At 41.7% G+C, this 27,079-nt stretch overlaps 3 protein-coding genes across 6 annotated transcripts in view; 2 read left to right on the forward strand and 1 right to left on the reverse strand.

The window, feature by feature from the left end:
• TAMM41 (TAM41 mitochondrial translocator assembly and maintenance homolog) overlaps positions 1-15,596 on the forward strand; it is a 176,572-nt gene extending 160,976 nt beyond the window's left edge. Inside the window, exon 9 of the mRNA XM_037905902.2 lies at positions 15,407-15,596. The gene's annotated coding sequence lies outside the window, so the exon portion shown is untranslated. The remainder of the gene's footprint in view (positions 1-15,406) is intronic.
• The window catches only part of VGLL4 (vestigial like family member 4), a 156,230-nt gene that overhangs the window by 105,686 nt on the left and 23,465 nt on the right, over positions 1-27,079 (forward strand). For 2 of the 3 annotated variants that reach the window (XM_037905905.2, XM_007056480.4), the window contains one exon: positions 15,407-15,596. In XM_037905905.2, coding sequence (XP_037761833.1) covers positions 15,407-15,596 — 190 coding nt within the window. Of the gene's footprint in view, positions 1-15,406; positions 15,597-23,327; positions 23,470-27,079 lie in introns of those variants that run through there. The other variant, XM_037905907.2, reaches the window with a different exon arrangement.
• The window catches only part of ATG7 (autophagy related 7), a 327,788-nt gene continuing 317,909 nt past the window's right edge, over positions 17,201-27,079 (reverse strand). For both annotated transcript variants that reach the window (XR_006292251.1, XR_006292252.1), the window contains one exon: positions 17,201-20,974. The gene's annotated coding sequence lies outside the window, so the exon portion shown is untranslated. The remainder of the gene's footprint in view (positions 20,975-27,079) is intronic.

Below are 27,079 nucleotides of genomic sequence, written 5' to 3' on the forward strand. Positions count from 1 at the left end.
AGGTTTTTAAATATGCACTTTTAAGGTAATGCAGGGAAGTGTTACCCTAAGAGAGTTGGAACTGGTATACTTTCTAGTAGTCCAGAACTATTGAAGCAAGTAATTAGCTGGAATGTAATATTATGATAGTGCATAGTTGGAGATTTGATTGCTAGAGTTCTTGGATCAGTTGCTGTTCTCACATGAGTGATGGGCAGAAACACCAGTGAAATCTGGATCTTGTTTCTAGCAGTCTGTCCAGAGATCCCTGTGTTTGCTGTGCTGAATGTAGGGGTGATTGATGGAGGCATGTTTCTGCTTCTTTGACTGGAAGAAATAGTGAGCCTGAAGGCAGGTGAGCCAAGAAAAGAGTGCACCAGCAAAGGACTAATAAAATCCTTTGGGGCTGGGTGAGAGAGCAAGACAATGGAGTCCTGGCTGAAGTCCTTTGAGATGTAGAATGCGCCCTCGCTGATCTCAAGACCATCCACCCAGAGTGCATCAGAGGCTCTGATTTATGCTCATTCCCTCAGTTTCCAGGAGCTCTGACAAACTTATCCTGGTTGACCAGAAATCTCTGGTCGGTGGTAGGAAATCCTGTCCAGTCAGCGTGTAATTTCTCAGTAGTAGGCACAGCCCTTCCTCTATCTTTCCTGTCTGACTTAGCTTCCTCTCTGTGAAAGGTTTATTGGAAGTGAGGTTGTAACGTGGGCCCTCAAACCACCATCCTCTGCTTAAAATAAATTGGCCAGCTCTTGCTCTGAAGTACAGTCCCATCAGTCTTTTAACACCCCAGGACAGACTGCTTCCTGCAGCTCACTTAGTCTCTGATAACATCTATTACAGTCACTATGAAGAGGTGCATTTTAATGAGAGGGAATAGCCAGCTTCTTTTTCTGAGACTGAGGGCTTGGCTACACTTGCAAGTTACAGCGCATTAAAGGAGCCCCGGGCACACTAGCTCACTACCAGTCCTCACTGGCAAGGCACATAGAGCGCTCTGACTCCGCGGCTGGTCCGCTCCTGGTACTTCACCTCAGTGAGTGGAATAAAGTTTTGTGCTCCCCCACTGGAGTGCCGCAGTGCCAGTGTGGATGCCCTGGCCTGTTAATGCGCTCTGATCGCCTCCAGAAGTGTCCCATAATGCCTGTTCTAGCCACTCTGGTCATCACTTTGAAGTCTACTGCCCTGCCCTCAGGTGACCAACCATCAGACCCGCCCTCTAAATTTTCTGGGAATTTTGAAAATCCCCTTCCTGTTTGCTTAGCCAGGCGTGAAGTGCTCTCATCAAATCTTTCCAGGTGACCATGCTTCCACGCACCAGGTGATCCCCAGTATGGAACAATGGCGAGGTGTTTTGGGGGAGGAAGCTGTCCAGTCTCAGCTGCGCTCCAGCCATAGGAATTACGATACCTTCGGGCACATACAAAGGGACATGATGGAAAGGGGCCATTACAAGGATGCACTGCAGTGCAGGATTAAAGTGAAGGAGCTGCGGAATGCTTACCGCAAAGCCCGCGAGGCAAACCGCTGCTCCGGTGCTGCCCCTGCGACCTGCCGTTTCTACAAAGAGCTGGACGCGATACTTGGGGGCGACCCCACCTCCACTCCGAGTACCAACATGAATACTTCACAGCCCAGTTCAACAAGGCGGGAAGAGGAAGAGGAGCAGCAAAGCAGGAGCAACAGCGCTGAGGCGGAGGAAGACACTCCGGAATCCCTAGATGCGTGCAGCCAGGAGCTGTTCTCAAGCCAGGAGAAAGGTAGCCAGTCGTGGAGGCTGGTGCTTGGGGAAGGACAAATATCAGAGGAGGTTCCCGGTAAGCAGCTTTTATTTTGGGAAGGAAGTTATTCAGTGTGGGATCTCGGGGTAGGAGGGTTAGGGCTGCATGCATGCCTAGATGCGGAATAGGGCATTGATGTGTTCTCTCACATCGTGGTAATCGGCTTAGTGATTTCTTCAGAGGTCTCATCCAGAACTTGGGCAATGCGCTTGCGCAGGTTTCTCGGGAGAGTCACTGTGTTCCTTGTCCCAGTAAGACTAACTTGTCCGCACCACTGTGCCGTGAAGGGAGGGGTGACCATTGCTGCACACAGGCAAGCTGCATTACAGTAGAAGACCCTCCCTTGCTTCCCAGGTCACCCTCAGCAGCGAGATATCTTCCAGGAAGAATCCCTGTGGAAAATGTGGGGACAGTGTTCAGTATAGGGGTGCCCTGCCGCTATTGGCTCTCCCCAAGGCACAGAAATCCAGAGGACAGTACAGCTGTGAAACAATCAGTCACACTTGACCCTGTGCTTGCTTACTATTTTGGGGCTCCCTTGGATTATGTGCGCACGCTTTGGGATGGGCACATTATGCTATTGTGTAGACTGTGCTTGCCCTTAAGTACGGGGGAATCATTGCTCTGTCTGATGTGAACAATGCTGCCTCTGTTAAGTGTTGCATTTTGCCTTTACAGCTGCAACCTTGAGATCTCAGCCGTCCATGTTATCACCGGCAGAAAGACTCCAAAGAATCAGAAAGAGGCCACGTAGAAGCAAGGAAGACATGTTGCATGAAGTAATGCAGCATTCAAGTAATGAAAATCGAAAAGTGCAGGAGTGGCAGGACAGTGAAAGGAGGATCTGCCAGCAGAATGAGGACCGCCGGCACAAAAGTGCGGTGTGCTCCGGCAGCAAAGTACGGATCGGTTGATAAGCAAAATGGAGTGCCAAGCGGACTCGATCCAGACACTCGTAGCCATGCAGGCGGAGCACTACCGTGCCCGAGCCCCCTTGCAGCCCTTGTCCCAAAACTCTTTCCCTTGTGCCCCCATGTCACCTCCAACCCACTTTTCCCAACATCCGGGTTCTTACCGCCACCAGCTGCCTCCAACACCTGTAGCTTCACCACCCAGCCCTGAAAACTACGACTCTTACCCTCTGCACTCAACCCCCATCACCATGCAGTATAGCCATCCTGAAGTGCAGCACTCATTGCACAGCACTCCAGACAGGAAGGCTGAGTACGATAACAGGACATACGCAAATCTGTGATTGTACCTTTCCCCACCCCACCCCATTGCCCTTTCTGTTTCCCAAGCAGTTGTGTTTCTTTTCAATAAATGAATTTTCTTTTCAATAAATGGATTTTTTGGCTTTGAAAACATTCTTTATTATTGCATAAAGTAAAAGATACCTTAGCCCAGGAAAGAAACAGGCACTGCAAGTCAGCGTAGCAAACACAGATTCCTACTAACATTGGAACCACTGCACTTCACTCCCGTGCAGGGCACCAGACATTACTGGTGGCTTTCAGCCTCAAATTGCTCCCTCAGGCATCCCTAATCCTTGCAGCCCTATGCTGGGCCCCTCTAATGGCCCTGCTCTTTGGCTGTTCAAATTCAGTCTCCAGGTGTTGAACCTCCGAGTTCCATGCCTGAGTGAATCGTTCACCCTTCCCTTCACAAATGTTATAGAGGGTACAGCATGTGGATATAACCGCGGGGATGGTGTCATCGGCCAGGTCCAGCTTCCCATACAGAGAGCGCCAGTGGCCCTTAAAACAGCCAAAAGCACACTCCACAGTCATTCTGCACTGGCTCAGCCTGTTGTTGAACCACTCCTTGCTGCTGTCAAGGCTCCCTGTTTAGGGTTTCATGAGCCAAGGCATTAAAGGGTAAGTGGGGTCTGCAAGGATCACAATAGGCATTTCAACTTCCCCTACGGTGATCTTCTGGTCCGGGAAAAAAGTCCCGGCTTGCAGCTTCCTGAACAGGACAGTGTTCCGAAAGATGCGTGCATCATGCAGGTTTCTGGACCAGTCTGCGTTAATGTCAATGAAACGCCCACAGTGATCCACAAGCGCCTGGAGAACTATAGAGAAATACCCCTTCCTATTAACGTACTCAGAGGCTAGGTGGGCTGCTGCCAGAATTGGAATGTGTGTGCCATCTATTGCCCCTCCGCAGTTAGGGAAACCCATTTGTACAAAGCCAGCCACAGTGTCATGCACGTTACCTGGAGTCACGGTTCTTCTGAGCAGGATGCGATTAATGGCTCTGCAAACTTGTATCAACACAATTCCAACGGTCGACTTCCCCACTCCAAACTGGTTAGCGACCGATTGGTAGCTGTCTGGAGTGGCCAGCTTCCAGATTGCAATAGCCACCCACTTCTCCACCATCAGGGCAGCTCTCAAGCTCGTGTTCTTGCACCACAGGGTGGGGGCGAGCTCCTCACACAGTCCCATGGAAGTAGCTTTTCTCATCCGAAAGTTCTGCAGCCACTGCTCATCATCCCAGACTTGCATGACGATGTGATCCCACCACTCAGTGCTTGTTTCCCAAGCCCAAAAGTGGCTTTCCGTGATGGTGAGCATGTTCGTGAATGCCACAAGCAAACTCGTGTCACATGCATTACTCGAGTCGATATCGTCGGAGCCCTCACTGTCACTTTGGATCATAAGGAATAACTCAACTGCCAAACGTGACATGCTGGCGAGACTCGTCAGCATACTCCTCAGCAGTTCGGGCTCCATTCCCGCAGACTGAAAGGGAAGACAGAGCGCGCAGTACAAAAAATGTTCAAAGATGGTGCAAAATATGGACGGAAGCACAGGGATTGCTGGGATGTGAACTGATGCATCGCGGGGCGCTGGGACAGGACCCAGAATGCCCCGCATCCCCTCACCCCCTTCCCACAAGCCACAGCGCCACAATGGGAAGAGGTGCTCTGTGGGATAGCTGCCCATAATGCACCGCTCCTAATGCCGCTACAAGTGTTGCAAATGTGGCCACGCCAGTGCGCTTGTTCCTGTCAATGTGGACAAACAGCAGCGCTTTCCCTACTGCGCTCTCCAAAGGTGGTTTAAGTCAAAGTGCTCTACATCTGCAAGTGAGGAATGACTTCTGCTAGAGCAGTGATTTTCAACCCATGGTCTGCAGATCCCTGGGGATTCGCAGACTATATCTACAATTTCCAAAGGGGTCTGCACCGCCATTCAAAATCTTTTAGGGGTCCACAGAGGAAAAAAGGTTGAAAACCACTATGCTAGAGGAACCAAATTACTTATATGTTGGCCATTTTCTTTACTGTTGAAGAAGGAAAGTCCAATATTACAGATCCCCTCTATCTGCTAGTGTATGTTGACATTAGTAATGCCTGGACTGCTCCTGATATTAAGTTAATCCTTCCCTCATAGTGCAGCTGCGAGCATATAAAGTTTAGCTAAGTTGAAACTGTGAATCGCAGTTCCCCGGGCTCCAAAGTAAACTCTGTGCCGATCTGTTCTTCAAACAAATCCTTCCCCTAGCTCTGATGGGGAACAGCATGCCCTGAGATTCCCTGGAAAAGAATGATTTTACAAGTTCTTGATCACCAACATTTCTCTCTTCATTCCCTTTATGCAGCCCAATACACAATAAAATGGCTGGGAGAACTTCTGATGCTTCCAAGAAAGCCACATCTTAATGTATCCAAAGGGTGTCATTCTTCTCTGATGAAATCTTCCATTGTCTCCATGAGAGCATCTTTGCATCTCAGTCCTGTATCTGTATCCTTACCATTCCCTTTGCTATGCTCTTGATTTATATGGTAGGAGGAGAAGACGCTGCTAAATTCAAGCTTGTTCTTTTGTAATTTGAAGGAAACTGCATGGGCAACCTTTATGTCAAACCCTTGCTCAAAAAGAAGGGCATATTGCCTGCTGGGTCAAAATAGTCTTCTTCCTTCTGATGTTATACAGACAGAATTTTGTGTATTCCTTTTGTTAGTCAGGGTAGGTATCCTTGTTATAAAGCTAACTGTTCTATCTCAGTTTCCCAGAGGAGTTGTGGTACTACCCAGGCTGCTCTTCATCTAGGCTGTTTGAGTTTTGAAGATAGGGTAGAAACTTGTTGCATTTCCTCATCAGCGGAGACCGATCAGCATCATCCACTAGCCCCCCCTTTCCATGTTACCTATGAAACTATTTCATAGTTTCTATGTCCACATTTTCTATCCCTAAAGGTGCAGACACATCTCCAGGAAATAAAGCCATAGCTGTGAGGCAAGACTTCCAGGCCTTTGTCCCATATCTGTTAGCAGATAAAATCCCTGTCATTTTGCTTCAGTAAGGGAAAGAGCTTGCAAGCTTCACAAAATGGTCCTCAAAGTGCATGGGAACAAAGCCAACACCATAGTGATTATGCAGACCAGCCTGGTTCAGCTATCTGTAGACAGACATTATCTTCTGCCTCCTTTACCCCTTCTCCTCTCCCATGATTCTACACCCTGATCTAAAGACACCGTTGTCCATGAGCTGACGTTTTAGAAATTAGCTCTCCCGCATAAGAGGTCTGTACTTCTTGAGTAGCTGACTCTTTCCTCAGCTCCACAATATCTGTTGCCTGTGGTAGAAGTTACAAGTGTTTTTGTTTGTTGTTTTAGTGTTTGGACTAAGGTCTGTTTCTTTAGCCTTGGACTGCACAGTATTTCTGTCAAGAGGACCATGAAAAAAGCCTTGTTGCAGTCCAAACGCTGCACGTTAGCAGCATCTGGGGAAGAATACTGGCTCACATCCCCTAGTAAAGAACACTACAGAATCAACAGGCTGAAGGGATCCAGTATCAGTCAGGCGTGTATTCCTTGCATGGAGCCTGAGGGTATGTCTGTGCTGCAGTTAAATACCCATGACTGTCCTGTTTCAGCTAACTCAGGGCTGTTTAATTGCAGTTTAGATGTTCGGGCTCAGGCTGGACCAAAAAGTTTGCATTTAGGAGATACTGCCCATGCCATATCCGGGAAGGAGATGGAGCGTCCAAGAGCTACCAGATGCAATAGCCAAGAGCTACAGTTATGTTACAGTACTTAATTTTACATGGAACTACCCAGTTTACAATTCCCCAGACATGTATTATTACAGAACCCCATCTCACCCCAGTATTGTTCTCCTATAAGATTTGACCAGTGTGGAATTTTGAAATAGCAGGATTTCATATGTATTGCACACCAGGGAAATTGAACAACTAGGTAGAGCTTATACAAATACATTGATCTAAAAATATAAATCCCAGAAAATGCATGAGCTAGCTGAGCAAATAAGAGTTAAGAGCACCACATGGCCCTAAGGTTGAAAAAAAAAAGAAAAGAAACCAGCAACCAAACAGCACACTCTTATTTCTAAGAGGACAGAATGCCAACCATATGAGCTGACATACATTCAGATTTGAGTAGTATGTATACATACAGTCCATTAATAAAATGTTGGTCAATTTTGCAAATATTTAACTTTGTTTTTCAGAAGGAGTTATTCAGTTTTGGACTTTCACAAATTGAATCTCCTATTTGCCTCTTTTTGTCATTACATTTAATTTAACTTTTTACGATGTCTCTCGATACCACTCAGCCCATTAAAATACTGCTTAAGCACCTGATCTAACAAATCTTTCCTATTGTAACCTTACTCTCACTCAGATTTACTTTTGAAGTGGATGGCAAATCTTTAAGCTTTGATCATTTTCACCTAATGACAGACTGGCCTTTGATCGGCTCTGCTTTCCTGTCTCTTATGTTTCAGGATAAGTCACTTACCTTGGTGACAGAGAAAAGAAGAGAGAGACCCAGAAACTGCCACAACTTTGCAAAGGAGTGGTAGTTTGAACTACAGAACTGAGATACTGGTGGGCCATTCATGACTTTTTCACAGATAGAATTTTTCACTAGGTATTATATATTTATCTTTCCTTTTTTAATGTAGATGTTGAGTTCAGATTTGGGAAAACAAAGGTAGAAACTTTTAAGCAACGTCAGTCCTGAAGTTTTCCAGTCACAAGTGTGATGATATTCCATGTAAAATACTCTAAATATTAACAAAATTAAGCTGAATTTAAGAGGATATTTGTTACTCAGGTTTTTCATGACCATGGTTTTGAGTAAACAAATCTGTATTCATTTTCTATATTGGAAATGGAAATATACAGCTAATGTGTCACATGAAAACAATTTTGGGCCTGATTAAACCCCACTGAAGTTAACTTGACTTTGACTTCAGTGGGCTTTTAATGCAGCCCATGGAGATGTTTTTGAGATTTAAAACTTCACAAGGAGGGAAAAATCATTGTCTAGATTTGAAATAGGCCTTTTTAAGTGTTCAGTGGTTCATCCATGAGCAATATTACTACACATAGTGCGGTTAGTGGTAAACAAGCACTTCTAATTACATTTAGAATACTGGGTATTTTGCCAGTGAGTTAAATGGAACATGCATCTTTCTGTAGTACAGTCAACAGTAATATAGTTTTATTAAGCAAGAAATATGGGATTTATTGTTTCTTGGAGCAGGTAAATGCCTTTTTCTTCTCTTTTGGAGGCTATAATTTGTTATTCCACTCTGTGCTGCACCCAATAAAAATAATCTGTAGTCATCAAGGAAATACTGCTGCTAATTGGAGAGTTCGGCAGCTGAACCATCAGCAGCCCATTTTACAATGCCATAGGTTTGGAAGCATACTCAAGATCACGTACTTGGGGCTGTTAGACCCTGTGCATCCTGACTATGACCCTGGTACATAGCAATATATTGATCAACATTGCTTTTACTGGAGCAGGAGTGGATTGTGACTCTACTCATGAGCTTAACCACTATACTTCTGGGAGAAGAATAAAGTGAGAGTATAATTCAGGGAGAGAGCAAGTAAAAATATTTTGCGTTCATTTGTGGTTCTTCTGCACCATTTTAAATGTTTAATGTATGTTTTTGCTAGGAGAGCTGGCCTGTGGGTCAGAAAGAGTGTCAGTTAAGAATACCCCTTCTTCCTTCTGTATTGAGCCAGATGAAAAAGAAGCATCTTAGTCCCTTTACATTGCAAGGAAAGAGACCTCTCTTCATCACAGGAAACAGCAGCAATTGCTTGGGAGATGGTTTCTGTTTCTTTTGGAACCTGCTTGTCTTCTGTGACTTGGAAAATATATTAATTAACGTTGGTTGTAATTAGGTCTTGCGGGCAAGCTAATGTGGACACTTTTGTTTAGCTGCAGGCTGTCTGGATTCATGTACTGTAGCTGGAAAGAGAGAAGATCTTCTGTTATCTTGCTCAGCACCTTGGAAGCAGGAGTTACTAAGTGTGAGAGAATGCAGAAAGGATCCCATTTTGAATGGCTAGCTTTGACTTCACCGGGACTAGTCACATGCTTAAAATTAGACGTGCTGAAGTGCCTTGCTGAACAGGGGCCTACAACTGCACTACAGCCAAAACTGCTGAGGTATGAAAAGTGAAAATTGACAGAAATAGGTGTCCCTAAAGATTGACGTATGGTGTTTAGGAGCTCCATGGAGTGGAAGCATGCAGGTTAGCTCCAGCCCGCCTGCTCTGTAGCTTCATTTCCTCCCACCCACCTGCCCTAGCGCCACTCTGGCTGATCACCAAAGGTACAGAGGATGAAGCCCTGCTCCTGCACACCGAAGGAGTGCCACAGCACAGGAAAGCACCTGGCCTGCAGAACTCCTCTCTCTTAAAGGTTGAAAGCTTGTCTCTCTCACCAACAGGAGGTGGCACAGTAAAAGATATTACCTCACCTACCATGTCTCTCTAATAAGTTCTTAACTGGAGTTTAGGTGCTTAGCTTACCATGTACTTTTCCCTGCTCCTGCATATTACAGAGTAGTTCAAACTACTAAAATTACTAGATACCTGTTTCTATAGTAGTCTAATATATAGAGAAATATAGAGAAATATGCACAGGGTGCATGTACAAGCTCGGCTTATTCAGGCAACCTTAACGTTGACGTTTCCTGGCCCTTGAGCGCTTAACCATGCACCCTTTAAGCTATAGTAATGAAGTGCTTTCTACGGAATATAGCACTCTCAATGCCTCTCACACTGGAGTCAGTCTTAGCAAGTGCTACTGAACCAGATTCACGGTGTGTGGGTCAAATATAGGCTGCTGCCTAGATGATCTCTCCAGTGAGCACACCCACCGTCTGCAGGAGGAAAATATCACTGCAGTCAGATTCTGGCCCAAAGCAGCCCCTTGCACTGCCTCCCATCCTCCATACAGTCTATCCCCATGAAGGGTAGAGATAGCCGGGGCGGGGTCTGTGTGTGTGTGTGTGTGTGACTGGAACTGTGTGCCGAGGCAACAGCCCAATGGGGCACTAAATTATGGTACGTTCCTCCTGTGGCAGGCCCTAAGTGTTCCACCATCAAGGGCAGACCTGCAGAAAACCCTTTCCTTATCGGATGCAGGAGCCAGAATATGACAGGCAACATAATGGCCATGTTTCAGCTTCTGGACACGTGTTTTCTGGCACACCTCTCTTCACGCTGCTAGCCAGAAGTTCTCAGTGATGGTTTGGATGCTGGCAAATGTTTCCCAGCAATATTTTTCTGCTGTACTTTATATGTTGAAGCTTGGGTTCTTGCTAGCCTGGTGTCGTCTTATGAGGAAGCTGATCGGGTCCAATGCCAAATAAGTGAATGGTTTATGAACTATAAAGCTAGAAGGGACTACTGTGATTGATCTAGTTAATCAGTCAACCTACTGCATAATACAGGTCATAGAACTTCCCTGAATTGATTCCTGTTTGAGGAGAGTGCTCTATCACAAGAGGGGAAGTGGACGCACTCCCAACTATACCATAAAATCAGTTTTAAACCATTTCCAGGGGCTACCTTCGTAGCATACGTTAGAATTAGACTGTATCTAGTCACTGATTTTTTTTCTCATTGTTTTATTAGGAATGTAGTTGTATTCAAATTGTCTTAAAAAACTTATTCTCCAGTCCATCAACTTCTTTTCAATCCATACATTTTTTGTTAAAAGTATACAGCGCTTGTATCAATAGCATGACTTCCGATAGCTTGAATATTTATTTATAGACTTTTTATCATTAAATCAAGACTTTCCGTTGAACAATCTAAATGGATGCGTGTGCTCCCTTTGGTCAAATAACCGTTAAAGTAGAACTATGCTAAACTGTGTACCTTAGAAATCTCACACAAAATCTCAGATCTCAGTGAAGACTTAATATCTGCTAGATTTCATATTACTAAGATTTCACTTTTTCACAACATTTAGCATACTATGAAATATTGTAATGATTTATAATCAGTTGACAAGATTGATGAACAAGGTACATATTGTGATCCAATATCCTTGTTTAGTATTGTTCACTTAGTTGTAATTCTTAGATTTCAGCACCTTGCTATAGGTCCCCTACTCTGTACTGAGTAGTTATGAATTACACAGTTCTTGTTCTGTAATCACATGGATTGTAATTTTACTCCCATTTATGATCACTTCTCCCTGCACTTTATTTCTCCCTGTATGTTTGAGGTGGTAGGGGAATGGAGTAGAAAACACAGAAAGTGGTGGTTAAATTTCACTGCTCTCTCATCTGCACGTTCCTCAGATTCAGAATTTTATTTTAGTCTGCCTTGTGTCGAGGAGTGTATCTTGTAAGTCTTGGTTGGAAAGATGAAGACTTTCATTTCTGGAGTGTAATTAATGCTCAGATTTTATGGACTTAATAGCAGCCAGCTGGAAAGAGGAAATTGGGAGGGGGAATAGGATATAGTAGCCATGTTTGAATAGGCATGCTGCAGCCCACACTGAGATGCTGGGGTAGGGAGGAAGGAAGCAGGCTGACAAATGTGTGTGTATTAATTTTTTTTATTTCTAGTCTTGGTGAGTCATGAACTTCTCAGAAGATTTTATATCATGCATTTTAAGATTTCTCTGCTATCTTACTGTCAAATCAGCACTTGTAAAAACATGAATTACGCCTTTATGAAGCTTGTATTATATGTAACATTTCGGCAGGGAGACACAGTGCTGACTGAACTGGAGGAGAAAACACAAATACTATAAATGATCCAGTACTTACGGGACAGCAGCAAGATATTGTAGTACTGATCAGCATGACTGGATCTGGAATGCCTCTTTTCTAAACATATAGCTTAGGTTAGATCCATTATACCAAACAAACCTCAGATTTAAACCTGTAAGTTGGTAAAGGAGGGAGCATTCTTGCTGAGTGCATGGAACCCTGTTAACAGAGCTGCATGTTACTGCAGTACTGGTACTATAGGCAGATGGTGCATCACGCCATGATCTGTGTTTAGCTTGTCTGTACTCTTATCATGTTGCCTAACCGTTCTAATTGAAAAGAAAACAAAACAAAAAAAGTTGACTGGGATGAATAGCCATAAGCAGAACTATTTGAAAGCAGCAGATACGCAGGGCCTTAGCCCAGCTGCTGGTTGAAACAAAGAGAAGTATTATGAGAAGCATAATGAACGTGCATTGGCTATCGGTGCTTCAGTTGCAGCCCAGACACCGGCCTGTACAGTAATGAATTTTAAAGATTGGGTACAGGCTTGTGGAATTTTATGAAATACAGTTTTATCAGAGTGTTGTCTTGCCAGTAGGATGATGTCAGTCTGGTTACCATAGAGTGTGGTCAGACAGAGACAGACAAATCCAGTCAGTAAAACAGCATTTTGTTTGGTAGACTGAGTTGTGGTTTCTCTCTCCCTGATTTAAATTAAAGTGCTGTAAAGAGGAAAGAGTTGAAAACAAATCTTTTTTTTCTTATTTCATTTTTTTTTTAATGTAAACCAGTTATAGGCCTAATCAGTCTTAAAGGCAACATGAGAGGCTGAGTTTGCAGTGGGGGATAAATACAGCATAATGCATGTGGCAGGGGTTATGTTTATAAAACAGTTTATCCCTGCAATTGATGGTGAGGCCATTAGTGTTCATCATGGATCTCACCCTCTCCCATCCCCCCGGCCTTTTCTTCTGGGTTCTTTCTGCCAGCCCTATCTCCCTGTAGGGTTCCAGCCCTGTGAAGTACCGAGCACCTCCAGCAAGATGCTGATGGCCATCCAATTCAGTAAGAAAGTCCTCAGCACCTTCTGATACCCAGCGCCTCAGTAACAATGTCTTCATGAAGTTGTAGTGGTCGTGAGAGTCATCTGATTTAGTTTTGCTGAGTGGCATTGTCATGCCGGGGATGAAATCGCTAGAACGCTCCGAACTAGCTGATTACTTTATTTGCTCTTAGAATAATGATCCCATTATTTTTTGCTAAGTGCATCTAAGAGGCTGAGAGACATGGACCACTGGAATCTTTGTAGAGCTTGATTGGTTTTATTAGGAGCTAGGGAAGACCCTTTATGCTTTACTAAGTTCCTTTAAAAAGGCTTTTATTACACCAAGTGCAGAAGATGATAGCATTTTGCTATCATGAACTTTCTAATTGAATGTGTTTTATTAATTGAATTAGTAATTCAAACAAGTGCTCTTGCCACCACAGACACGATTTTTGAGGGGGGAAAAAGGTCCTGATACTTGGCAAAATAGAAAAAGGTACAACCAACTTAAGAAATGTTACTTAGTGTATCTTTGATGTGATACTGTGTCAAACTCCCTGAAAACCAAAACAGTTTCTAGGTTGGCGGATGAATGGTACTGGTAGATTTTTGCCTTTCGCATCCACTCTGAGACTTCAAAAGTGACCTTGAACACGGTGGAGGGAGGAAGGCTTGCGGGGAAGGGAAGTATCAAACTCTTCAGAATGATCTAGGTTTCATCTTTTGAAGTGGGTGTCAACTTGCACTTCAAAGATAGAAATGAGGGAGATGTGCTAGGTAGGGAGTAGCTGATTGTGGTATGATTTAGTGCTGTTTTGTAGCCACAGGCTTGTGTCAGAATGTGACCATGATATATGTGGAGCTCTTCACTGGCAACGTTAAAGGTTGAAAAATGTAGTATAGAATTTATTAATCAGGTGGTTAAGTTCTTAATTGCAAACCCCCTACTCCAGCAGAAAAAGTCTTTACAAAAAGGAGGTTTTGACATTAACAATTGGCTGTTTTAATACAGCATGTGATCTGCATGTCCAGTTTCAGAATGTCTGCTGTAGAACATACTTTCTGCTATTTAGTTTCAAGATGGAAAATTCCCATTTAGCTTCGATGCCAGGGTCTTTAATAGAAATCATGACTTGTGGTGTAATATAGGTCACAGTATATTTGCTAGTTTATATCTTACTGACTCAATTGGCAAAATGTTTATTTTTACTGGTAAACTTTCAGGAGGTTTTCTTCTCACTCATTCTTTTTCCAACAAAATAGTACTTGTCACCCGTGTGAATTAGGGCTACTTTCTATAAATCATCTGTTCAACAGTGGTGATCTCAAAATGTGTAGTGGCAGACAAAGATTTCTTTCTTAGGTACCGCATTGCTATAGATGGATTTGAGTTTATCCTAATTTTATTTCCCAAAATTGTGACCATGTGGAAACTAAAATGCTTCAGACACTGAGGGAAAAATACCAATTTTATACTTTAACAAAAGTGTGTGTTTCAGAAGCATTACCAGGGTAGGTAAAGTTGATAGCCCAGATTACCTTCAGATTCCCACAAAAGCCCCCCAAAGTGATTTTCTTAATCTAAAAGTCCATATGAGGTTTAAATCTGATTTATTGTAGTAGAGGTGGATGTATCAATGGAAGCTGTAAATGTTGGTGAACACTGGCATTTAATTGTAAAGGGAAGAAGTTTTCAGCCCAATTTGTAAGGCATGCTTAATTACAGCAAAGGGATATGCTATATAAATGTATCATTTCTTGAATTTGTATACACAACTCCTGTATAGTGCAAATGAGATTTCCTGCTAAATCTCAGATGCTGTGATGAGGTGTATCTCCTGGGTTTACTGCTAGCTTATCTAGTTGAAAGTTAACTTGTTTAGGATTGAAGTTTTATGATCCTTGTGCCAGGCAGGCACGTTCTTTTGTTCATTGCACTAAAATGACTTTAAAGGGCCAAATTTACACCAATGTCAGCAAGAGCAGAATTTTTCCCTTAATGTTCACCAAGAGTAATTAGATTAATATATTTGACAGGTTTGATTCAGGCAATATTTTATATAATATAAATGTGGAGTTTATTCAATAAATAATTTATATCCTGAGTATTTGGCACAAATGTGAACTGTAGTCCCAGAATTTAAAGACGTTGGGATAGGGAAGGAACAAAGGCTACATAGCGCACACACACAAAAACGGTCAGTCATGGTTTGCATCGGAAGGTAATGTAAGTTCAGTGTTGAGTTGGCCTATCCTATTAAAAGAAATGCTTCTGAATAAAAATACTTTTTAAGACTGCACTGGCTCAACCTTTAGGCTCACCCAAGGTGAGTAAACTACCCTTTCTGTAGTGGATTTTTTCAACTGTTACTTTATTCCAATATTTTTATTTTTAAACAGTTTCTTGGTTGAAAGACATGTCTTCTGAATGATGCCTAATACTTGGCTTTTAACCACTCTTTCAGTGTGTCCTGAACGTGCTGTGTGGCTTGTGCCCCATTACTGTGTCAAAAACTTCCCCTTAAGAGTTGTTTTTAAAAGGGGATGTTTTTTCCCTGTGTTTATTTTACCTTGTGTTCTTCCCGTAGGTGAAGCAGCTCTGAGAGGTGAGCCCAGAATGCAGTCTCTTCCAGTATCCTCTGCTCTAACCAACCATCGAACAGGCCCTCCTCCCATAAGCCCCAACAAGAGAAAGTTCAGCATGGACCAAGGGGAAGATGAGCTAGACTGTGAAAATGAACATGTCTCTAAAATGAGTCGAATGTTCAACCCGCACCTGTAAGTTTCTCTCTTTCAATGCCTTTATTTCCTAGCCAGATAGAATCTAATGCCACTGCTGTCCCTTTAATTACAATGTGTTGTTTTTTTGTAAATTTGCATGTTGAAAATTATAGTATACCTTGGATTTAGGGCCAGGCTCTTCCTATCGTGAGAGGAAGGTCTGAATGACGATCAAGAGGATTACATGGCACTTTAAAACTGTTTTTATAGCCTCAGGTAGTAGGAATTATGTTGATTGTGTACATCATAATATTTATATCTAGGTATAGCTTTTTTAAAATAATACCCCCTTTTTTTTAACCTGTTCCCTTCACATCCCACACCCTTAAGCTTTCTACCCTGGGGAGAAAAAGAGGTAAAAGTGCTTCACATTTTTCTAAGGCCAGGAGACTCTGAGCCCAGCTGCTCAGTAGATTCCACCGTGACAACTGGACAGGCTGCAGTTGTTGCTAGAAGTTATTTATGTGATCATATTCAGACCCCAAAAGTGCATTTCATTAGGAGGTGAAACTTTCCATACAGGTAATATATGGAGAAGGGGTGGGTGTGTGTGTGTGTGTGAGGGAGAGAGAGAGAGAGAGAGAATATCATCGAGGTGCCGTTTGTGCTGTGTTCTTGTTGTTCTTGGGAATGCTGTTCTGGTTGGCATGAAGTCTAGGCTTAGAGAATTCCTTTCATTCTTGACTGGAGGAAGTGATCAGAGTACTTCAGCAGTCAGAGGTAGCTTGATAACTGCATACTGTTCCCTGCTGCCTCAGCTGAAATGGCCCTCTGCATTCCTCACATTCCACGCTGCTTTGGACTGTTGTGTTCAGTCACAAGATAGGGACAGAGGTATTTATCCTCAAATAAATCACCATAATGTTAGTCAGAGGCTGGGTCTGCAGTCTGCAGTCTTGGAATTTGTTACAAATCAGGAATCCAGCGCCGAAGTAATGCAAAACAGTGATGCACACAAGTGGAGAAAGACTTCTCATTTGCAGCATGGCTTTTTCTCTCTCTCTCTCTCTCTCTCTCTCTCTTTAACTTAGCTATTTACAGCCCTTCTCTTTCTTGCAAATGAGAATGCTAGCCTTGGAAAAAATGAAGTACTTTGTTTCTGAGGCAATACAAAAACATATATGGAGAATTTTTATGACATTTTTGAATTATAATGTTATTTAATGGAAAATGTGTAATTTTCAAAACTGACATGGTGGAAATATAATAAAATATAACTAGCAGTTATGTATATTGTGCCACTTTATATAGTGCAGGCCACAAAAAAGGTGGAGTTTGAACTGACACATTCACGTGCAGCCTAAATTGGCTTCAAAGCTAAAGCTCTGGAAATGAGAAGGTAAAGTCAGTTCCTTCATGCAGTCCCATGGCTTAGATGGATCTTAAAGGTGACTCTACTTAGTCTTGTTTTTCTGCAAAGCACTTTTGTTCAGCAGACTGATTCTTTCAGTGTCTTAGTGTAGGAAAGATGTGTCTCCCCCTACAATAATAAGGCGTAGGTATTGTCTGCCCTGTGGTCCCATGGCGTGAATCAAATAATATATTTTAACAAGACCCTCTAGTTCAGAGAGGAAAAAAAATCTATCACAGCACACACTGTACCCTCTTTCACTTCGTTTTTAATCTTCAAACTAAAAGATTTCTAGCAGATAATACTCAATTCTTTGAACCAAATGTCACAAAACTCAGACATTTCAGATGTCTCTAATAAAAAAAATTAACAAACACTCCCTGAATTTTGCACTGTAAACAAAAAAGTTAAATTTCTTTAATGATTTCCAGATTTTCCCTCTTTCTTTGTCTCTGATTATGTTTGATCTTGAGTTAGCAATATAAATGCATTATATAATACTTTGTAAAAGGCTTAGACAAAGTTTTGACTTAAAAAAAATTAAGCATCTGCAGTAAAAGCTTGTTTTTGTTACTTTATCACTAAAGACATCATAGTATATTAGGGGAAAGAAGTGTTGTACTGATTCCTATTGGCAGTAACAGTTTACTGGCTTGGAGGGTCTGGAAAAGATAATTTGGCAGCATTTCATTTAGAAAAACAAATAATTCATGTTTAGCTGCTGTTGCTGCCAATATCATGTTATATGGAAACTCTGTCCTTTTGAAGACTGGATGGCAAGATTAATTGTATTAAACATAGACAAGAAGATAGAGAAGAGGATTATAAAATTTCAGTTTTGCTCAGGCCTATTGGAACTAATTTAAAAGAAAAAGATGTAGGTTTTGGAATTCGGGAAAGTGATCTATTTTGTGGCACAGAAAATATATAAGATTGTTCCACTGCTCTGAGTTGGTGTTAAACCCCTATTTAAACCACAGACAATTGGTCTGATGTACTCCCAGGCGTCTGCCAGTGGAACCTGGGCTGCGCCTGCAGGCTCCTTGAAATGGCTAGTCTAAGTGTGTGCAGCTCTGTCCTGGGAGAAGGCATGGCCAGGACTCCTGGTGCGTTAATTCAACACATCCCCAAGGTAGCCTATGTGTAGAGCCCATGCTGTAGATATAAAGCCACCCTCCTATGGCAGAACCCCATGAGGACAGCTGATACACACACTGCCACCCATTACAAGGAAGAATCCCATTGGGCACAGATGGTTCAGTGGGTGCATATTACACCCCCTGCATCAACTGCAGACATTTCAACCACAATGTATTTCTAAAGTACTTTAGATGGGCCGTCTGTTTTTGTAACCCTTGTCCAGTCTGTGTCACTTGCTTGCTGAAATCATGAAGTAGGCATGTTTTCATCCTTGCCATGGGAGTATACCGTGGCAGTGAATGTGACTGAATCAGATTAGACCTGCAGCAGTACCATATATTTTATGAAGGGTAGAACTTTTGTTCGTAGTTTGACGTTAGCCCTAAGTAGGAGTGCTGGTGCATCCCCCATCACTTGACATCAGATGGAATGTATCCATCTGAATACCTGGGGACTGCAGAAGTAGTTTGATAGAAACTTGAGGTTGGCAGCAAATTCTTTTGGAATGGGTCTGGAGATATGTTCTCCCTACTTAGGTGTAACTCCCCATTTGCACTAAATAATACCCCGTAGGTAGGTTTTTGATTATTGAATGGTATGTACAGGTATATTTATTTCAACATCTGGGATAGAGGGAATGAGTCAAAACAGCCTGGAAACTCTGCTGTGTTCTATAAAATGTGTAATGGAATCCCTTTCCCCCAACACTAGACAACGATTTAATTTAACAAAGGTTGTAGTTTTCGGGGGAACTGATTTTCTGCTGCATGGGAAGTGAAACATGGCTGGGACCTTCCAGCTGAGTATTTAAAATTCAGTACATGATATTCCAGAATGAAATGTCTGTCCTTCTTTTCAGCTTTGCAATGTATTGGGATGTACTAGGACCATTATCTGCCACTTGCTTTATGATCTGGAATAAATCATACCTATTAACTTCTCTGTAGGAGCCAGCTCCAAACTTTGTTATGCTTCTTTGGCTAAAATTAACTAGTAGGGGTGAAAGGGAAAAACCGATTCCCTTCCACCAGTGTCTTGCAGCTTTTTCTATGAAATATGACAAGCTTGGAATCTTTTTTGTTTATTTTTCACACTTTCTACTCTCTAAAAATCTCTCTATTATGTTACTTCTAAAAGCATTCTGTAACATATTATGGGTATTAAAATCCTTGCTGGATTGAAAGGTGCTTTGTTTTCTAATAAAATTTAAAGAGCTACATCATTTTAAACCTAAAAGTGGAAAGTGCCACTGTTTTCTTATACTAAATCCCTGTGATTTTATAGAGAGTAATTAGGAAATTGATTTATGTAGGGCCTGCAAATGCCATACCTTTCCATGGAGTGGCAGGGGAAGTGTAACCGTCTTTATATTATCTTTTAAGGGAAAATTGGTTTATTGTTATGGTTCCTTCTGTTTAATTTTAAATGGATCTGGCTGTTGTGATGCAAGTATAACACTAATGAGGTGTTGTACCTTTAAGTAAAGGTCTCAGGCCTGACCTGTGTTGTGTGGGTTTCTTGTTTGTCAGGCTGGAGGCATTTTCTCATTTTCACAGTTCAGCTGAAAACAAAGGCCTCCTTATCCTTGCAGGGAGCTCTTAAGAGCTGACATCAGCCTTTTCCCAGCAGGCATCATTTCTGCCTTAAGAGTCCTTGCAGAGAGCTGGGAAGCCTGATAGCAATTTCTTTTCATGGCATTTTTTTTTTGCCAGCTAACAAATCAAATGAGTAAATGCCCAGGGCACCGAGAGCTAAAGAGGTTGGAAAAAAGTGACACTGGTCAGTTTTTTAGTTCTCTGCCTTTTACTAGGAACTCTCATGTGCATAGCTCTTCTCTGTATTTGCAGCATGAGGATGGTTGTGGCTGGCATTATACAGTAGGTAAAATCATTACAGTGTGGTGACTGTAAAAATGTTTTCCATCTTAGCAAACTGTAGGGAAAAATCAGTATATTTTGTGGTAAAATGAAGGTGTTAATTGATGATCTTGGTCTCTTTGGAAGGGTCATCTAGATTTTGTTTTACTGTTAAAGTTATATATGAGTCTTACCATCTTAAAATATATTGGCGAGAGACTGTTGTTTTCTCTCTGCCTGTAGATCACTCCAGTTTAAAATTTAATATTTTTATTTTGGGACTTGACCATGATAAATACGTATAAATATTAAACGGTTTCCCCCTCTAACTCGTAGTCACAATTCATTCAGATGTGCAGCATTCGGATTGTTGTGGACATGAACTTGCCTATGAAAATGTCATAGTTCTGTTGCAGCTGTTCAGCACAGTTTTAAAGATTAATCTCTTACATCAGAATTGGCTTATCATAATAAGACAAGGCTCAGGTCTTCACACTTATAACTCTGCACATACAAATACCTTCTCAAATGTTAAGTTTGAGACCAAAGCAAGAAACTTCAGAGGGCAGGCTGCCACTCCTGTTCTTCTATTGAAGGATTGTGTCATACATGGTTCATACAGCTACCTTGGATTTCTGCACTGCAGTTTGCAAGATCCCATTGGACACTGTAGGTTTCTTACTATCGTAATCCTATGCATTTTCTCTTCTTTGTAGAGCCCTCAGTGGGAAATTACAGTGGTTTGTATATTTGCCTCCCTTTTCAACTCTTCTCAAAGCAGACTGGATTGAAGATGTCCTGATTTGCCCAGTCTGGTTACCTGGAAGTAGCTCAAAGCAAAGAATTCAAATGAGATCCTGAATTCTACAGGGCAGGGCAGGGCAGTGCTGGATCACCTGAAAGAAGGAAGTACTTCATGTTGCTTTCTAGCTATTCCTATTCCCTGCAGAAAAGAAGCATTGAAGGGCTCCACAGAGAATCATGTCCATTGTCTTTTTGATGCAGATGATATAGTAGCTTCAAGGGACCTTTGGGAAAGAGTAAAAAAGCATTAAAATGGAAACAGGGAGGCATGGGGAGCCCTAACTTGAACTCTGGGTTTTTGTTTAGTGTTTAAAAATATGTTGAGATCGTTATTTTAGGGTGATTAACCAGAATGTAAAAAGCAATCCAGAGCTACCAGAATTTCCTTCCTAGTGTGAGGCTGCTTTTTGAAGTGTCTTAGAACCCAACTCAGCATTTTCAAATGGATCCTCTCAAATCTAAAATTCTCTGGGCTCTCAGTGGCACTTTTACAGCGTAGGTCTTATTGATTAGAACTGGTTCACCCTTTTAAAGAGGCACCAATTTGTTCAAAAGACTATATGGCAGGAACAGGACAATTTGAAACCTAACATGTTTCCCTTCACCTCACTTCTGCTGAATGAACAGAAAACCATAAACTAGATTTATTTTTCATGACTGCTAATGCCCTTTCAATCTCTCCCCAAACTCTTCATCCCAAACTCCTGCCAAGAAATGCAGATTAACCTTTAATGAATAAATAACAAGTCCACCTTAACTGTGGTATTGTGCACTCTTAGTAGGAAAAGGCCCAGCATGTGGTAAGTTGTTTGATCAGTAATGGAGTCACTATCACAACCTCACAGAAGCCAAGGAAAGCATTTAAGAACATGCTTAAGTCCACCTGTGTTTAGGAAATCAATCAAGCATAGTCTTAAGTGCTTCCTGAGCAGGATGCTTTCCTGAATCAGGACCAGAATTTGGTCCACCTTCTGTCATGATTCAAAATCCTGATTGAGCCAGAGACTTGATCCTTTCAAACCTTGTCTGTGTACCACAAACCTTTACTCTCTGATATTATAGGCAATGATTGGTCAGTTTGAGTCTGTTCACTTGTAAGCAGAATGGGTTTGTTATCCAACTCCATAGGTTGCTTTTTATTTGGTGGTACTTTCCACCCCTGGAGTGCCTCCCGTGGGAAGAGCACAAAACATTATCCAGACATTAGTGCTTTGTCCCACAACCGCCTTGTGAAGTAGGGAAGCATGGTACAGATGAGCAAATACAAATACAAAAAATAATTGACTTGCTTATGGTCACAAGGAAGTCTGTGGCAAGGTTGGGAAAAGAAGTTATCCCATATCTACACTGTGGTGAATTTTAGAGCCACCAACATATACCAGGTTTCAGAGTAGCAGCCGTGTTAGTCTGTATCCGTAAAAAGAAAAGGAGTACTTGTGGCACCTTAGAGACTAACACATTTATTTGAGCATAAGCTTTCGTGAGCTACCGGAGCCTGATAGCTAACCAAGAGGCAAGGAAAGAACGAGTACACATTCAAAAACATACTCTAGATGTATATTATAAGCATATGAAAACACAAAGGTTTTGCATATTTGTTTCTCTTATTTTCATTTAACTATTTTCCCAGATGTTTCCTGCTGTTTGACAGATGTACCATTTACTAGAAGGTTGGACTCTTGAGAATTAGAATGTTATGGACACGGTTGCTATAGACAATGACTCTTTAAGGGCAGGATTTGGAATAAAAACTTACATTAACTTCTGGTTGAATAAGTAAATTTTTCTCCCCAGACTAAAAATGCTGGACTGGACAATCTCCTTTCATTTTCCTCTCATACTGTAATCTGCTACAAAAACATGCTAACTGGCTTTAACTCATTCCTTCCAAATTACTGAAGTGCTGACTTCCAACAAATGGTATTATTGCTTAGTGCTGAAAGGTGAAAAGTGTTGCTTTCGCTGTTTCTAAGAGTCTATGATCCATCTTTACAATTCCAATAACCACTTTCAAGCATTTCCAGCAACGAATGTCCCCCCATCCCCTTTAGTACCTAATCTGAAACTGGATACTCAGAAATTAAGAGAGAAAATCGACATACACAGAGGGCAATTTAATCTATTACTTCTAGCACCACCAGTCTTATTTTTGACGTTTCCAAAGAACATTAACTTTGGGAGGAAAGCTGAGTTTTTTGTGTGTGTCTTATCTGGCCACCCTTTAGAAACCCGAGAGCCAGCTTCCTGAATAATAATGCCTTGAAGTCTGCTGTTTTGTTTCTTCAGAAGCCAGGAGGGTTCCTGCAGTGAACTTCACGAAGGAACTTCCTATCCTTTGTATTCCTTTTTTAAAAAAATGTAGAAACAAGTTCAAACAAACCTAATGCCTCGGAATAACAAACACATACGTGTCCTTTGTCTATGAAGCACATTTGTGCTGATGCATTTAATAATTATGCAAGAACTTAATTGTAAATAAACCCTCCAGTAATGTGTTAAACTTTCCCAAGAACTGTGTAGGGAACGTTTTATTTTCAACATGTGGGCAGACCCATGTACCTTGCACCACAGCTTTCCTGGGAGGACTCTTATTCTGACAAGGCTTCTGCCTGCCCAGCTTTTTTGTGCAGGAGACTGCTGCCAAGTTTGTGAGGCCCAAGGCTTTCTTGTGGGAGGACGCTGGGCTGTCTTCATGCTCTTTGGCAATGATTAAAGTGAGGTTAGTACCAAAAAACCCTTTCATTTTATTCCCTGATCCTTGCTTTTTCAAACCAGATGGCAACCCCATACTTTCAGCTGTACTTAATTTAAGCTGTGAGGCAGCAAGTGCTCTGCCGAGGTAGAGAGTCGATTAGTTGCTCAGGAGGGCCAGAAGTGACTTCCTTCCCAACTGCACATCAGACCCATATTGCTAACATTGTAGTTTGCTTTACAGAGAGGCCAGAGCAGTAACTGCAGCATTCAGTTGTTGATAACCAGTCCAGCTGGTGTTATAAGGGTTAATGTAACAGAGGCCATTGTTTCGCTAATTCATTGGAAGTAACAGTTTCAGGTTAAGCCTGACCTGTTAGTGCCATTCATGATTATCATGTGACAGTCTACAGACAGGTTTCAGAGTAGCAGCCGTGTTAGTCTGTATTCGCAAAAAGAAAAGGAGTACTTGTGGCACCTTAGAGACTAACCAATTTATTTGAGCATAAGCTTTCGTCAGCTACAGCTCACTTCATCGGATGCATTCTTCTTAAACAGGTTGCTGATTTAGGAGTACGCTGTGCTTTTCTTTTGAGCCATTATTTTGCCAACATTTCCTCCAAAGGGGGTGGGTATGTTTTTAGTTTAGTATTTATCCTTAAAGAAAATTACAAGGGAAATAAAAAGAACAGGAGTACTTGTGGCACCTTAGAGACTAACAAATTTATTAGAGCATAAGCTTTCGTGAGCTACAGCTCACTTCATTGGATGCATACAACAATTGAAGTCTAAAGGTTCTAACCTCAATTATTTGATCACTTTCCTCAGTGGAAATTTTGTTTGAATCCTGTTCTTTGTAGTTGCCTCAGTACAGAATAGTTTAGAGAGATACCAGCTCCCATACTGTTTGATAGAAATTGAACCATCCTTTCTATTTCCTACTGTGCTGTAAGTGAATTCTGCAACTTAAGAGTCCTCTCATTCTCCCATGGAAATTATAGTTTTTAAAATGCAGTAGACACTATTATATGCATAGGAAACTTGCATTCCTGCATACCAAATTTGCTTATTATTCAGGAATAATGTTCAGGAATTGGATTACACTTGCCCATTTCATCAGCTATTGAGTAGCTGTGTTTGCTTGCATTGGTTTGGGAGTTGAGTGCAGAATACCTGTGATAAATAATGGGATATGTGTGATTAACTCTGTGTACTTTGATAAAAACTTTTCCTGAACTGTCTGGGGAAAGTCTCAGAATGAGAAAACAGAACACACGCTAATGATTGCTTCATGTATTCTTTAATGTGGCACAGATGTACGGTTACTGTTAATAATGGAGGAGTCAAATATTAAGTTGAAGTTAAAGATAATTAATGTGTTCCTGCCAAAATCCTGCCGTTGGAGTCATTGTCTATAGAAACTGTGTCCATAGCCTGAATGTGTAAACTGTATGTGCACAATTTATTGCTTGTTTGTTTTACTATTAGTAGTGATAAGGCATGAAACTTCCTGACTCATATTGTCACAGGCTGCCAGTCAAAAACATTTTCAGAATTCATATGGATTATCATATTTTACTCAAAACTAAAATCCAAGCAATGAAAAGAAATTGATCACTTAATAAACACTTTTTGTTTTTGCTGGAGTTCTGCTGTTCTGACCAAGAAGCTTATGAAACTCAGAGGCTTCTCTATTAAGACATTTGTTGTGGGGTTGAGAGATCCTTTGCTACTAGGCCATGTGAGCACTAAACACAGAATACTCTGCCAGTGTGGCTACTGCAGGTATGAGTATGGTGACCAATTTGCTTTTTCTTTTTCAATGTTTACTTACATCGTTGCTGTGGAGAGTTTTACAAAATACAGACAAAGCCTTTTTGTGTTACTGAATGTTTCCATAGTCCTTCAGTAATTCAGTTTTCACTTGGAGTCACATATAACAATTAGCCTAGTATATGAGGTAAAAAAAGAATCTTATTCTCATGTTTGGTTCTGTATCAGTGTGATCCATATAGTCTTTCAGTTTCTAGTTTTGGAGTAAACGTGTGGTCTTAATATTGAACAGATTTTATCACATTTTAGTAAAAAGCTTATTCTTTATTTTATGAGATGGCCAGAGAGAGCTCATAGGCTACAGAACCAGTTGCTTTTAAAAATACATTTTAGTATATAACCTGTTCTTTTAGGACTATCTTTTAAATCTCTGTCCATAAGGCTTGCATACTTTCTGAGCTGTCTCTTGTTCACACCAACTAATGCTACTCGCACATCTGGTGAATAGAGATTGTACCTGCTAAGAACTGGATGGTTCAGAGCTATTTTTCTGTGTTGTAAGAACTGTTAGTTTTAGGTTGAGATAAGAATCGCTATAATCTACTGCCAATAAATTTTGCGCAGTTACCAGATTTAGTACTTCAAAGGCAGTCAGTGGCCATGGTTTTCATACACCTGCTTTCCTATTCATGATCAAGTTCTTGTTTAATAAATTTGCCAAGTCCTGTTTGTTGTTACCTTTTGACCTTCCATAATATATGCATCCACAAAGATTGGGACAAAAAGGGGCTTAGTCCCGCAGTGTTTTACCAGCATAAAAATTGAATAAACTCCCACAGACTTGAAAAGGCATTCTGTATGCTAAGGGAGTGGGCCCATAAACTGATTAGAATAAGCTCACTATCTTGGTGCATTACATTTGTATAAGTGGTTGTGTAAGGGTTGACAGTGGATATGTTAGAGAAATTTTAGACCAAACTAGTGTAACTAAGGCTATATCTACACTAGAGAGCTTACAGCGGCACTGCTGTCCCGATGCAAGATCGCTTGTGTAGTTGCTCTATGCCGACGGGAGACAGCTCTCCCATCAACAAAATTAAACTTCCTCCAACGAGCGGTGGTAGCTATGTCAGCGGGAGAGTGTCTCCCACCGAAATAGTGCTGTCCACACCGGAGCTTCTGTCGGTGTAATTTATATTGGTCGGGGTTGGTTTTTTTCACACTCATGAGTGGCATAAGTTATACTGACAAAGATGCTAGTGTAGACAAAGCCTAAGAAAATATTAATGAGAGAAATAATCACTGTTTTTGGTGTCCATTAACAGCATTGTACAGAATTCTACTCTCTGGCTTTATCAACAGCAGCTTACCACACCAGGGTCCCCAGCTCCTCTAGAACAGATAACATACCTCCTGTCTTGGCAATGTGGAGCTCAGACTCATGCAGCTAATTTTACTGCAATCAGATACAGCACTGCTCTGTGTATTTTATATGTAAACTTGCTTCCTTGGATTGGCCAACAGTTTTCTCTGTGTGATCATAAGCTGTTTTACAGTAATTTCCAGTGACTTGGGGTAAAATGTCTGTTGCATGAGCCAAGAGTAAGACTTCAAAAGGATTTTAACGTGGCTGAATTATGAAAGACGGCCCATGACCCAGCACATGACTGGTAGAATGCAAGAGGAGATGCCTGCTGAAGGTATTTGTGAGGCATTGCATTTGTATACAGATTAATCATTTTACAGCTGTCCCTGGGGAACTCTCCAGTACCCCTCCGAGCTTCTAACTGCTTTTCTGCCTCTCGTTGCTCTTCCTGCGTGCCACTTACACATTCAGATTTTCTTCCCGTGTGGAGTTAGACAAA

This window comes from Chelonia mydas, chromosome 7 (genome assembly GCF_015237465.2).
Source record: "Chelonia mydas isolate rCheMyd1 chromosome 7, rCheMyd1.pri.v2, whole genome shotgun sequence".
Taxonomy (NCBI): domain Eukaryota; kingdom Metazoa; phylum Chordata; order Testudines; family Cheloniidae; genus Chelonia; species Chelonia mydas.